At 48.4% G+C, this 15,303-nt stretch overlaps 1 protein-coding gene across 7 annotated transcripts in view; it reads right to left on the reverse strand.

The window, feature by feature from the left end:
• Positions 1-15,303, reverse strand: part of Ssbp3 (single stranded DNA binding protein 3) — a 157,873-nt gene that overhangs the window by 140,618 nt on the left and 1,952 nt on the right. For all 7 annotated transcript variants that reach the window (XM_078026323.1, XM_078026321.1, XM_078026317.1 and 4 more), the window contains exons 2-4: positions 14,918-14,990; positions 14,634-14,695; positions 12,058-12,142 (exon numbers count right to left, since the gene is read on the reverse strand). Coding sequence is in view for 6 of the 7 variants with exons in the window: in XM_078026321.1 (XP_077882447.1) it covers positions 12,058-12,142; positions 14,634-14,695; positions 14,918-14,990 (220 nt within the window). In the remaining variant the exon portion in view is untranslated. The remainder of the gene's footprint in view (positions 1-12,057; positions 12,143-14,633; positions 14,696-14,917; positions 14,991-15,303) is intronic.

Raw genomic sequence — 15,303 nt, forward strand, 5'->3', positions numbered from 1 at the left:
GGATCACAAATCAAGGCCACCCTGGACAACCTAGCAAGACCCTATGTCAGAACAAAAGATCTAGGGATGTAGCTCAGATCTAGGGATGTAGCTCATACTAGGCAGAGCACTTGTCTAGTATGCACAAGGCTCTAGGTTCAGTCCCTAGTACCCCCCCACACACACACACACACATCTAGAATACAGTAAGCACTCTGTAATTGCTCACTATTATTAATATTTCTTCCTTCATAAAATGGAAAGAATGTACAATCCCCCATCCCCTCCAGAAGGGAGAGACGTGGATAAGAACACTTTTGTAAGAACCTGGGTCCACAGTACACGTTCAATAAACATTAGTTTCCTTCATTAAACAAGAGATTAATTACTATTGAACCATAATGCTGTCATTTAGAAATTTATCCCTCAACAAGAAACCACCATCCTGACTCCCCACTCTCACGCCACCAGCTCGCGCCACCCCACGGAAAGTGGCCACTCCCGAGTCGTGGGGACTGGAAGCGAGCATTCTCGTTTCCACCTGGTCTCCCCCTCCAGGTTCCCTTTGATGAAAATGCTGCTAGCAAAATAATGCCAAAGAAAGTATGTGGCGACAGTCAACTAGATTTAAGTTCATTTTCCGTAGCTTGGGGTCAGAATCGACTGAAGCACTCTGGTGATCAAGTTTTCTGCAATTCCCTATTCCACGCATTAGCTCGCTGACAGAAATTCACTGCGGTATTTAAAGTGGCAGCCATCACAACTAACTCAAATTGTATTGGCTTCCCCGATGCTGAAATGCTCTGCTGAAACCATCAATTGGCCAATTCGGAGATAACGTGGTGGCTGAAATTCCCTGTCATGCTGTAAAATCCCCTTTTGAAGCGGCTCACCGGCTCGCAGATCCGCAGCGAAACCTGCGCCCAGAGCTGCGGGCCAGAACTGCCTGTGTAACCCAAGCGGGCTGGCGGAGCGGGATCTGGCGGGCGGGCGGCCGGCGCTGCCAAGAGGAAGGGCCTCCAGAGAGAGGATAACATTTTCTACTGGAAGCTTTCTAAAAGACAGCGAGAAAAGACCGGCAGTGCGCACACGCCCCACACCAGGCCTGCCCACTGGGCCGGCTGCCCCTCTGCACAGGCCGGGTGGCCAAAGCCACAGGCAGTGCTCAGCCTCTCCCAAAGAAAGCTGCAAAATTCCTGAAAGACAGCACGGACACAGGCAAGGCACAGATGCCAACCTCTTAGGTGAGGTTTTCTCCAGCTGGTGGCTGCCACGGGATCAAGAGCCCTGAGACCACAGGCAAGCCATGTCACCACCCGGCTCTATCTGAAACTGAGAGGCTCCTTCTTAAAATACATTCCCTGACTTGATGGTCGGTTCAAACTCAACACAGCCTTCTCAAAAGGTGACTGAGACTTGCAAAGCACACTCCCAAACTCTCGGCTGACTCCCAACAACCCAGAAACACAAGGAAGGCCTGGGTTCACATCACTGCATTACACAGAAGATCAAACCCAGGCTTGCTCAGAGAGGCCAAATGACTTTCCAAGGTCACCTGAAAGAATCCAGAACTGAACCCTGGTCATCTGGTCCAAATCCTGTGTACTGTCTATCCATGACACCACATTAAGTCTGCAGCACTCAAAAGCACAGAGCCCAGCAGGCAGCAAGCACCCAAGAAAGACTATCCACCAACCTACAACCATTCCCATCCAGTCTGCAAGGCTGCAGCCAACATCCCAGCATGGGGAGGCTGCCACCCTACAGCCTCTGCTCCTGAGCAGCCTTCTATGACTGGGAAAGGAGGAGCAAAGGAAAGCCTGTGACAGCCACCCCAGGGAGCAGCGTGCCTCTTAAGGTCAGGGGACTGTGAAACACAAGTGAAATGTCAGCACTTCACCCAAACACACAAAGAACAGGGACACAAAGCCTGCCCCAGGAACCATGCACACAGCTGTCATCAGGAGGGGACAGGGAATTGGGGAGGTTGGGCCAGTTTCACTCAGAGAGGATGCCCCACAACCTATTTTGAGGATTCTCGCTGCAGCCACAGCCTGAGCCTTGTTCAGACAATACCCCGCACAGGGTGGAGATGGGGAGTCAATCACAATCAAGAGGGATGTCCCTTGCCCCACAACCCACAGGCAGCTAGCAAGACAACTTGCATCCTTCTGGGGTCTTGCCTAGTGCCCTCTCTGCCCTCTCCTCCCACTCTGGCTCTGCAGTGTGACCCAGATGTGATGCTACCCCTCCAAGTGGGAACTACAACTTGCTCAGCATTCAACAAGCATGTTAAGCACATGGCAGCAAACCACTAGGACTAAGGTCCCGCATGCCCACCAGCACCACCCAGGAAACGATTCCCCCAACAACTCTCCAAGTGGCAATCATTTCCTTCTTTTTCTTTTTTTTTTTTTAAGTGTAGATGGACACAATACCTTTATTTTATTTATTTTTATATAGTGCGGGGGATCAAACCCAGTGCCTCACGCATGCTAGGCAGGCGCTCTACCACTGAGCCACAACCCCAACCCCATCATTTCCTTCTTATTACGGAAGTGCAAACTGAGTTTCAGCAATTGCTTTTTCACTTGACCAAGCCATCCAATCTACAGAACCAAGATTCAACCTCTTGGTTGAATCTCTCTGGGCCAGTGGCTTTCAAACTTTGACTAAGACCTATAGTGAGAAAAATTTTACATGGCAAACCCAGAGCACGCATACAATTACTTGCACTCATATATCGCTGAAAACAAACATTTTTGGAAACAATACTTATGTTTATTCTGTGCAATACAGTTTTTTTTTTTCTTTTTTTGTAATTGCCAGTCATGACCCACTAGGTTAATTTCATGATGCACTAATGGGTCACAAATCACAAGTTTGCAAAACAATGCTTCGCCATTTACCACTTGTCCATCTTCATTAAAACATGTCTTTAACACGCTTGATGCCTGGGCAGGGATCAAATCCTTCTCACTTTTCAGGGCGCAGAGTCTTACTCATTGACCTCAGGGATTATTCATGACTTTGCAATAGGCCCCAGGAATAGGGGGTGCAGAGAGGATAAAGATGAAACTTCTGCCCTCAAGAAGCTTTGGGTCCAGAAGGGGAAAGGGAAGATAGCCAACCTTGATTCAAATAACTCTCCCTCTAGGAAGCAAGTAACAAGAGCAAGAGAGTTATGGAGTTCCTATGGGGAGAAAAAGGAAGATATCTCCTTAGCAGGCCAGGGAGAGGCAGCCTCCTTCGGGGCTGGCATCTGCTCAAGGACCAGTTGGCAGGGGAGCAAAAATGACCCTCTCAGGTGGTACAGTACCAAAGGTACCCAATGGGAAGGACCAGAAGCAGCTGAGCAAAGAGCCCGAATCTGATCTCTAGAACAAGAGAAATGGCTTGAAGGGGGGGAATGGGAACTGGCAGAACACACACAAGCCTGACACAGGCCAGGGGCATCCATGCACCATCTCATTTCATCCTCACAAGAAGTGGGCTGGTGTGAAGGCTGCATATATGACATCTCCACCTCCATTGCTTGGGGCTGCCTGAAACCCAGGCGCCCAGATAGCTAATCAACAGGGAGGCAAGCTAGCAGTGGGTCATGCTTCACTGGTGCACACTCTTGCACGGAGATCCTTCCACTACTGCCCGCCTTGTGTCAGTTACTATGACACTGACCATCAGAAAGCACGACTTTCAAACTCCTGGGTTCGATTCCCAGTACTTCTGGGAGAACAAAAAACTGACAGCACACATTAATATAGCACTTACACTGGCTGGACACCACTAGGTACATACTCGTGTGTGTGTGTGTGTGTGTGTGTGTGTGTGTGTGTGTACACAAGCTCATTTAATTCTCATGACAACCCTACCTGTGAGAAAAATAAGCAAATTTTATTAACCCCCCTTTCCATCTGAGGACACTAGGGCACAGAGGTTAAGTAAGGTGTCCATGGTCACTAGAAAGTGCAGCAAGGCGGAGAGTCCTGAACACTGACTGGGGTTGCAGGTTTGAGTCCTTCTGGTTACCTCAGGCAGGGCATCGTCCCTCTGGGCCTCAGTTTACCTACCTGTAGGATGACTAGGAAACCACCAGTTCCACCACCTGCACCCCTACTATTTGTATCTACATTGAAAACATCCAGCACCACACAGAGGTGGGACTGCTAGCCTCTCCCCTCATCCTATCCCTACATGCTGGTCTCCCAGAAGATGATCTTCCACACAACTATCTGTAAGCACTTTTCACATCCTAGGGTGTATCTGGCTCTTAAATAGACAGTGATCAGAACAGGTGATGGGTAACCTGATCGGGCAGAATCCTGGACTCCTGGGTCTGAGGGCCCACTACCCACGGCCTCATGCTCATCCCCAGGAAACCCCAGAGAAAGAGGCTGATGCCAGAACCAGTTTCCCAGGGGCCTATAAGGGTCAATGATGCCCTTCACCAGCTCATCTTCTTAAGGCTCCATTTTGGGACTCCCTCACACAAGCAAAATAATCAGGTGAGGCCTGAGTACCTGCCACGGCAAGGTACACAAAGAAGGAGACACAGAACCCCTAATCTATGGACCTTTGATCTGCTCATCCTCATTAACATTTTCATGGCACCTCATAGCCCAACCAACTCTCCCAGGGCAGATCCCTGCCATTCTCCTGGCATCCCCACAGAAGGCAGCACAAGGTCACCCCTGTGCATATGTACAGTGGAGAGATGGATCTTCAGTGGTAAAGGCCCCACAGCCAACAAGGGCTAGGAGGCTGAAATTCAAATCCAGATCCCTGCTGACACCAAGGCACAGCCCTCACAGTTTGCTGTCCAGCCATGCAGCCACACACGCAAGCACGGCACAGGACCACTCTGTCCAACACAGATAAGGGGCAAAGACATCCCGGGGGAGCATTGATCAGTGCCAGCCTGTGGCAGGACCACCAGCTCTGCCCCTTGTGAGGGTGCAGGGTGAGGCAAGACTGCCAGGACAGAAGGAGGACACCCCATGATGCACCAGGGAAACCCAGCACAGGAGGACATCACTGTCAAAGTCAAGTGTCCTTCCCCTAGGTTCAACCTGCTTTCCCAGAAAAAATATGCTTTTAAAAGAGTTTTCCAGGAAAACATTAGGGCTGTAAAGAGCAAAGGACAAACTTACCAAGCGCCAGCCCCCAGAGACAGCGATTTACAGGTATTCTATTACCTAACCCTCACAACAGCCATGCAACGGAATCAGCATTCCCCTTCTATAAATGGAGAAAAAGGATCCAAAGTCTACCCAGCCAGGAAATGGCAAGAATAATGATGAAATCAGGAGCAAGTCAGAGCCCAAACCCTTCAAAATTCAGAGGATTCAAGGCACAGGAAAAGAAAAAAATAGCATCAAGAGACACATTCCTAAAACTCATCTCACAAGGCCACAGAAAAGCCCACTACTCTAGTGAATCAAAAACAAACAATGGTGATTATCTATTTGCTGTAAGCTCCCAGCAATGTGTATTAAAGAAGTTTATGTGAATCGTCTAATGCACTTGTGCCGTGGTCAGAATTATTACCAAGCTAAAAAAGATTAATTTTTCTAAACACTCTAAACCCTCAGACACTATTATGAAGGCTACCACTAGTGTAACATTTCTGTTATCTTGGCTGACAGGCCTCAAGCACACACCCCTGCCCCAGCACTTCTCCCCTTCTTAAGACTTTCTTTCTCTCTCTCTCTCTCTCTATCACACACACACACAGTCAGGAGGGACCAGCGATGGGGCCCAGACACCTTGGCCTGAGGTCCCCACTGGAGAGTCCACCTCCCTTACAAAACAGAACTGACCAAAGGGACAGGGAGAGCTGGGTGTCTCCCAGCTCCCTCCAAGTGCTGGCTGGCACAGAGCTAACTCTCAGTCCAAGTTTGCAAATGCTTAGCTAACAAAGATGGCATTATGCAAAAGGCTGGTGCACACTGCTGGTCTGGGAGTTCAAATGAAGTGACCACTGCCAAAAACTTTGTTTGGATCCCCATGGCTCCCCCCGCCCCACCTCCCTCCTTGAAATAAAGGGCAAGGATTTGCAATTTGGGGTCTTGCTGCCACTTGAAACCCATTAAGGTGGCTGCATTGCCTGGATTCTGGCAAAATGCAATTCCAGTTCTTCATTTAATGTTTAATTAGCTACCGATGGAGGAGTCTGGCAGCCTCTGGGGTTAAGAGGAATTGCAGAAAAGAGGGTGGTAGCCCAAACAGGGGACTCAATACAAGTCTAAGCTCCAAGGAGAATGGGGGGAGGGAAAAAAAGTGTGTTATGTTTTGTTTTTTTTAATCTGCCACACAAGGGTGCCAAGGGTCATAGCCAAAGGCAAGTGGTGAACTTGCCAGGACCTTGGGGCAGATAGCTAGCATGGCTTATCGCGGGGGACCACACTCCCCCAAGCGGCTTGGAGCCCAGTGGCTCTCCTATTCCTGCTTCCACTGCCACCCTCTGGTCCCCCTCCTCCCAAAGGGCTCTCACAGGCGCAGACACTCCCTGCCTGGCAGGAACCTCAGCTCAGCACATCCAAGGAGAGCCCTCTCAAATATCACTTTGCTATTTCAAACCCACCAAGGACGCTGGACCCCTGCCACAGAGCCACAAATACCTCAGCTCCCGCCCACGCCCATGACTCTTGGGCACTTTCCTATGTTAACCAATCCTCCTGGAGACAAAGTCTCACAGCTGGGGGTGGAGAGAGGGATCAGCAGAGTCCTGCTGGGTGAAAGCACGGGGCTAAAAGAGCAAGTCAGAAGAAAGGGGCCTCAGGCCTTCAGAGCAGGGAAACTGAGGCAAGCAGGGAAAATGCAGAGGCCACAGAACCCATGGGCATTATACTCCCCAAATCTTCACTGAGGATCACAGGAGGGCCTGGGGTTTGGAGCAGTCATCCGTGAACCCACTGAAATCATGCACAAAGTCTCCTTTATGAGTACACATGCATTTTCTGAAAAGAAGGTCCACAGCTTTATCACATTTTCTCTGCCAAAAGTGAACAGCCACTGCACCAAAACTCCCTCCCCAGAGGTCAGGTAGCACCTCTGCCAGCGACTGCAGTTTGCCTCACAGGGGCTTCATTTAATTCTGTTAAATTCATGTCTTCAGTGAACACATGGGGACACCAAGCAGGTACCGGGAACCTTCTGAGCCCAAAGCAAACACCCTCCCTATGCTCTGCAGGGATTCACTGTAACTGAGTGTTGTCAAACAGTGAAAGGTGGAAAGTAAAAGATGGGCATGATGGCGCAGGCATGTAATCCCAGTGATCCGGGACTGGGACAGGAGGATCCCAAGTTCAAGGCCCTGTTCTCAAAAACAACAATAACAAAAAGGACGGGGAAACTTTTAGTCTCAGCTCTGCTACTTCCTTAACTCCCCATCTGCTCTTGGACCAGCCACAGAAACTCCAGGCCTCAGTTTCTCCATCTGTAAAGTGGAGATGAAACTTAATAATAAAATCCAACCAACAGGGCAGCTGGGAGGCAGTAACCACCATCAAGTGTGTCACAGTGGGTCATGAAAAGTACAGCAGACAGAGCCCGTCAGTGCTCTCCAGCGCCTTCAGCTCACAGACCACCACCCGGCTAACCTTTTGCCTCCCAAAGGAAAACACAAAACTAGGTACCACGAGGAGGAGAAGAATTGCTGGAAGTGGGAGAAGGCACCAAAAAGACACTAACCCCACAGACCTACCCTGGAGGAGGACCAAGTGGAGAAGGCGGCCAGGACAGCCCTGGGCCCACAGTAAGACACTCGTGCAGCTTCTTCAGAAGCACAGGGCAATCCAGTGTGGAAGAGAGTCCCAGAGGGAACCCCCTCTGGGACCCCAAGGGCTCTCCTCAACAGGATGGGAAGTGTTACTCCAGCCTGAGGGGAGCTGCAGAGAAACCATACCAGGGGCTGGTGACCCTCCTCCTGCAGCCACAGGTACTCGCTTCATTTCAGACAAGCCAATTCTCAGAAAAGTCCACTTTGGATCCTGAGTCCCCAGAGCTCCACATAATTTGTGGTCAACATCAAGACTCTTGGGCTTAAAAAGAATGAATCAAGAGAAGCAAGTGACCAGGTGTGAGAGAGAAAATAGTGACTAAAAAACTCACAAAGGTGCCAGGCGTAGTGGCGCCCGTAATCCCAGTGGCTTGGGAGGCTGAGACAGGAGAATCGCAAGTTCAAAGCCAGCCTCAGCAACTGTGAGGCGCTAAGCAACTCAGTGAGACCCTGTTTCTAAATAAAATACAAAATAGGGCTGGGATGTGGCTCTGTGGTTAAGGTCCCCTGAGTTCAATCCCCAGTACCAAAAAAAAAAAAAACCAAAAAAAAAACCACACACACAAATTTAAGGATAGTTTGAATTCCCTCCCTAGTCCCTGGTTCGTTCCAGGCCTGGCAGCCTGGGAGGAGGGGGGGGGGGGCTCTGAGATCAACAACCCCTGACCCAAATTTCAGAAAGGAAGACAACTTGCCCAGATCATGGTATCATTTCTATATAAGAGCCAGGACCAGGACCCCCGCCTCCTCCCTACACTTGTAAGCACCCACTACCCACCAGAGACAGGGTCTGGTATCTAGCTGCACAGACTCCCTACCCTGTGAAAATCCTGATAGAAAACACAAGGCCAGTTAACACTCTTATTCACACTCCCCTTGATTTCCAGATTTAAGACAACTAGTTAACCAACATTAAGATCATCTTGTTCAAGACTGCCCACAAAATTTAAGCCACTGAAAGAACATCTTCCAATATTTCTATTGGCTGCTCCAGGTCAGGTTACTCCCTGACCCAAATTATTTGTGTTTTTACCCTTACTTAACTCCTTCACTCCATCAACACATGAGCCTACTATGTGGAAGGTACTATGGAACTACAAAGATGAATAGCTCATGTTCTCTGCCATGGAAAAAATTAATAAGCTGGAGCCAGAAAACCAACCCAAAGGAGAAGTTGGCCAGAAGATTGAGAACAAACGACCCCTGCTGGGAGGCCTGAAGGGCAGGGCCGGGCAGTACCCCAGAATCTAACTCTGTCCCTAGGATTCACCTCTCTGTGCCTCAGTTAAATATACAAAATGGAGCAGGGAACAAATTTTCTCTCCCAGAGTCTCCAGCCAGGTGAAATGAGGGACTGAACCTGCAGCAGAGAGCACCTAGTCCAGCACGTGGACAGCTGCCAACAGAGGCTTGGTAGAGGTGGCTTTGACCAACACCGAGATGGAGTGGTTTGCATGTGCAGAAAACTATCATAAAAGTCCTCCAAGAAGAAGAACTTAGAAGATGGATAGGATTTGAGTGGACAGAGAGAAATGCATTCCAGGTAAGAAGAAGGGAATCCAGAAGCTATCACAATAATTTTAGCAGAAGGAACAATGGCTAACTAGATGACAGGAATGGAAACAGAGACTACATGAAGATTTGAGAAAGACAAAGAGAAACAGAGGATTCCTTTTCTTTTTTTTTTTTTTTGGCACTGGGGATTGAATGCAGGGGCACTTATCACTGAACTATATCCCCAACCCTTTCTATTTTTTTATAGGACCTTGAACTTGGGATCCTCCTGCCTCAGCCTCCAGAGCTGCTGGGTTTACAAGTGTGTGCCCCGGCACCCAGCTCCTTTTCTTAAATATTTCTTTCTTTTTTGTGTGGTGCTAGAGATTAAACCAGGGCTCCACACACGCTGGCAAAGTGCTCCATCTCTGGTACATCCCCAGCTCAAGTATTTATTTCTTCATTTTCCAGTTGCATCTCTGTTGCTGCCCTCCCAACTCCATGCCACCCCTTCATTCCTTCAAAATCTCCATTCATCACTCACTGATTTCCTGATCAGACTCTTGGGTCGTAGGACACCAGGGGATCCCAATCTAGGAAAAAACGTTTTGCTCCTCAAAGTTATGAACCATAGACCTCAATCAACGTGACTTCATCTCTTAGTCGCAACATCTCCATGTCAGCGCCAACCTCAGCAGTCTCACACAACGCTTCTGCCACTCTACTCAACAATTTACTGGCGGCACACCCACGGTCAAGTTTTCCCAGCCACCACGTTGCTTCAAGGGGGCAGACCATGACAAATTGTCAAAGAGAGTCTCACATTATTTACTAGAGCACCAAACTTGGTTGAAAAATCATTAACTTCTCTAAAAAGTACCCTATAAAAGAGAGCATAGAACTTTTATACCAAGAGACTGGCTTGAAATGGGTCCTCCCATTCATCCACCCACTCCAAAATGAAGCCATCTGCAAAGCAGTCAAATCAAGCAACACAGGGTGGCTGTCCACAGATTAAATAAATAAATAAATAAAAGCCAGGCACAGTGGCGCACACCTGTAACCTTAGCAACCCGGGAGGCTGAGACAGAAGGAAGCCCTCAGTGAATTAGTGAGACTCTATCTCAAAACAAAAACATAAACAAGGACTGGGGATATACCTCAGTGGTAAAATGCCCCTAGGTTAAATACCCAGAAGCCCCCCTGCCTAAAACAAAAGCACTGAGGATATAAGCTCATTAAGAGAATGCTTGCCTAGCAAGCACAGACTCTGGGTTCCATCCCAAGTACCTCGAAAAAACAACAAAAAAGAGCAAGATTTTCTTTACCAGGTAGAAAAGTCAAACTCACCAATTATTTTTATATGGCTACTCTACCTCTTCTCCTCCCCTAAGCTCCAGTTCAGGAAACCCTATGATCATCACCATGGGATTTTTTTCCCCAGAAGAACCACATCACAAGCGAAACAGTCACCTCTCTTTTTTACTACTGAAAGTTTACCAGGCCAGAAGTACCACTCACTTGTTTCTCTTTCTCAACCCTGAAGAGGGCACAAGAACCGGTCAATTTCCTCAGCATTCCACTCCATAGGCATTAAATTTTCAGTCATAACAAAATTCCATCACATTGAAGATGCTAAAAACCAGCAAGCCTCCAGCTCAGTCCCTAACTCCTACTACAGGAGAAATTTCCACCATGACAATATTTATGACATTGGAATTTGACCACCTGTGAAACTCATCCAGATGGGATCTGTTCTCTTATGCCCATTTTAAACTGCATGCAGGGGATACAGATGGTCTGGACAAGCACTTGGGACCTGACGACCTTCAAGAAACCAGCTTCCATGCTCAGAGCACAGGGACCATTCCTACCCATCTCATACCACAGTGCAAGATCCAACAGATCCCCTACTAGGTGCACACACTTGCACACAAACATTCAACCATGTACATCCAGTGAGAAGTAAGAACTGAAAGGAGGTCAAGGAAGACCTTCAGACACTTCTTTTTCTGTTTTCTGACAGATCCTAACTTATTTCATGAGATCGCAAAACATGATGCCAACCCTACCCAGATCTGAAGTCTTTTTTTGAAGGAGATTACCATGGGAGATGGACAAAAGGCAGACATCTCTCATATAATAAGTTCACAAATCTAAAGAAACTCATCCAAGGGTAAAATGTGAATGTTAGGGTAGAAGGTACCACAACCTGATCAAATTAACTAGTTCACAAGAACATTTGGGGCACAGGATTATGGACTAGTTGAGTGCCCCAGACTACACATCATCTTAGTATATAGAACCCGAGCCTCACCCACCACACATACACCTGCACCCTCCAAAATTTGAAAGATCACTCTCTGGAAAAGAATACCCATTCAACCACCCTTTCCATTCCAAGTTTCATATTTGCTTTTTAATTTTTGGTTGTGCTGATTTTTCTCTTAGGCCAACATCAAACCGGCTCAGTTTCCTCCCGGCTAACTGTCCATTCTTCACACAAACCTCACACGGTCTGAGCCCTGCTAAGCCCTGCACAACATCGTTCAATTCTCCAGATAGGTATCTACATTCTTTTGCATAATTACAACATAATGAAATACCACTCACCAAGTTAGAACACTGCGGGAGGGGGGTACGAGGGGAGGGCAGCAGGGAGGTGGGTGGGCAGGAGAAGGAAAAGAAAGGCAAGGAGAAAATAAAGACCACTGCCAATTGGCTGTATATTTGCTTTTGGTACTGAAGAAGTTAGAGCTATCCAACCCTGTAATTATTGCCAGGATTAAAGATTTGTTACTCACGTAATCATGAAAGGCTTTTGCTTCACTCGAATGTTCACAAGTGTCTCTCCTTTCAGGAGCTGCACAGTAAAGGTCCCAAAATACGCTGCAAGTCGAAAAATAAAATAAGATCAGGTTACTAATTGTTACTTCTGTATACAACAGAAAGTGCACAATGCTCAATGCTAACAGCTCCAGGTCTCCTCCAGGCTCTACTCCACCTTCCCACTTTCACTGGGCAAACTCAAGCCTAGAAAACAGAACAGACCCGAGCTCTCTGGCAAGACAGACATTTGTAATAAGAATAATAGTTCCCACCTACCACGCGCCTACTATGAACGGCACGCCTCATGCTGATGATACTGCCCATGGCGACCATGTACTATAAACGAAGTGATCCTCTCCCCACTGGAGCCACTAAAGCTTGGAGGATTAGCCCAACCCACCCATGGGTATATCACAAGGTAGGAATCTGGGGAATCCATGCCTGTCCCATCTGTGTCCCTTTTACCACCCCAAAACAAAATGGCCACATACTATAAAAAGGCTAAATTGTCAAAACATACAACTATGATTCACAAGCATAGCAATCTGCAATTATGTCAACTTAGGGAACCTCACAGGTTCTTAATCCCAGAGCCCACACCCCTACTTCTCCTACCCACCAGAAAACACATGTCAGACCAAGGGGAGGCTGTGGACAGCCAAGCATCTCCATGAAACTCAGGGCCCTCTTCAGAGAGCGTCCATTCAGTAAGGATTGTGGAGGGGAGAGCAGACCCAGAACGGCCACCCCAGCCTTGTGATTCTATATGATCCCTCCGACACTTGGTATGAACTGTGAACACACACAAGTCCTCTGCAAACCAGGAGAGTGCTATATGAACACAGAGTAGTCACTGGTATTAACAAAGGGCCTTAGAAACATTCTAGACCAGGAGCCAAGGCCTGGGAAAGAAGCAGCTTGAAGGGTACAGTGGACAACAGAATCAAGGTCTGACTCACAGTTCAGTGCTCCTGCGCCCCTCAGAGCCAGCTCCAGTCATCAGACAAGCATCTCACTTAAGGTGTGTGAATACATGCAGCCTGCCCCCATCAGACCAGCTCCACTGCTTCCTCTGGCTCCAGAAAGCCATGGTCTTTTGCTCAGTGTCAAATCGCAGGAGGCGACTTTTAACAAACCAGACCACAGCCACTCAGAGCTACCACAACCTGAGCCCAGCACAACAGACTCCACATTCCTGTGTCTGAGACAAGGATGGAGAAGCTTCAGGGATTCTGGATATAACAGAAAACTGGGGACTTCTACAGGGCAGCGGTGATAGCTACAGAAAGCCCTTTCCGGCCTTCTGGAACTGCACCTTGGATTAAACTCCTCCAAACATAAAAGGTCTTCAAGACTCCAAATTTCCAGACCCTTTAAATTAACTTTCACTCAAAAGCTTAAGTTTCTACAAGATCCAGGCATCCAGACCCACCAACCCCATCCACACACTCCCCTCCAAAAACAACTGCAGCCAACCTATCACCCGCTCCTACAGGTGGAATCCTCACGCCACATCAGACGCCTTCAACACCGGCAGTTGGGAGGTTGGCAGAAGTAATTAAAAACTCATTTTCTCTGCACAAGTTAGAACAGACACTTCATCCTCCCACTGTTCAAAGAGACTTGAAACAGTAACCCGAGCCGGCGGTCAGGTAAATGTGCTAAGATCCCAACCAGGAGACATTCCGTTTTCCTGAACTCCACCAAAATATCAAAAGCCACTCTGCTTTCTTTTCCTTTTCAAAAGGATGTCAAAGACTCCACCAATCAGTCCCACAAAACACACAGGTCACACACACATGACAACTTGCTACTTTTGACCCTTAAGCCTCCCTCCTGCCTTCCACGAATCCCATGCTGAGACCAGACTGCTGTGGTCTCAGAGCAGTAAGACCCACAAGCCTGAAGAGAGGGTCACAGATAAGGAGAGAGCACCAGGTCACCTCTAGGCAGTTAAAGTTCTTGGTAAAATAAAGCTTTGTGGGTTCAGGGATGCTGGGGGTGGGGGATGGCACAGAGGACAGGAAGGTCCAGTCAGTCTGAATCAGTATCATTACAGGAAGTGGCAACTCTTTCTTGCTTTTTCTCAGAGTGTGTGGAAAAGACCAGGAGATGTCCCTCTTATGGTTTGGAGCTTACAGAAGGAAAAAGAAAGAACAGACCAGTTGTAGAACAGACCTGGTGTCCCCACCACTCAGCCCTGCCCCCACTCCTCTCTAATTAAAGCAGCATGCAGGACTGACAAAAACCCTTCAAGGATTTTTCAAGCCCCTGCCTAGTGCCCCAGAGTGGGATGGAAAAGCAAGAAGTTTCTACCCTAGTCCATAAGATTAGTTGGTTTTCTAGAGGAGGGGAAACACCAGGAAAAAACTTTTAGGCAGCAGCCTCTTCGGCCCTTTCCTCTTTAGCCAGACCTGGTCCAGGCACCCAGAAGTGCCCTGCTCTGTGTAAAGTAAAGGTGGAGGGCCTGTTTCAAGCCTCTGGTCTTTGTTTGCTTGGACCCAGGGCTCAGAACAAAACACACACACTCAAAACTATCACACAAACTTACCACCACCAGGAGTGCAAAAACCCAGGTGGTTCTCCCAGCGTGATGTTTTTTTCCCATCGAATCTGGAAAAGAGGAAGCAGAGGCAGCTTAGAGAAGCAGAGAGGAGGGCAGGAGGGGGGGCTTCCCAGAGCCAAAAGGCTGTGAAGACCCACCAACAATAAATGCCAAAAGGTGATAAAAATTCAAAATGGTGGCCACAGTGGCTGCTCCTGAAAACAAAGGCTCTAAGAATAGTGGGGAGGAGGGGGTGTCAAGAAACTGGATGCTGGGGGAGTCCCACTCACCTCTGATAAGAAGGTCTGTGCAGATTTCTGTGCTCCTACGTGCAGTAAATATTCGTAGACGTATAAAGCTAACCTGGAAGAGGACAAAGTGAGAAGAATGGGTCAAAACACACCGGGTACTCTCCGGACCTTGCCAGTAGGCTCCAGTAGGCTCTAAGTCCCAACTGTGCTGTCCCCATGAGGCCCCCACCAAAGGTGAGCAGCTAACACCCCAGGCAGGGCCGCCAGGCTAACAGTTAGGGGGAGGGTACCAGGGACCGGCTGCCTCAAACCACAGGGGCTGGAGAGCGGCCCCCAAACTTGAACTTCCAAGTGGTGTCGGGGCCAAACCCATCTAAGTCTCAAACTCGCAGGGCACCCGACCCAACCTCCTTTTCCCTATTCAC

Source organism: Ictidomys tridecemlineatus, chromosome 11 (genome assembly GCF_052094955.1).
Source record: "Ictidomys tridecemlineatus isolate mIctTri1 chromosome 11, mIctTri1.hap1, whole genome shotgun sequence".
NCBI lineage: Eukaryota > Metazoa > Chordata > Mammalia > Rodentia > Sciuridae > Ictidomys > Ictidomys tridecemlineatus.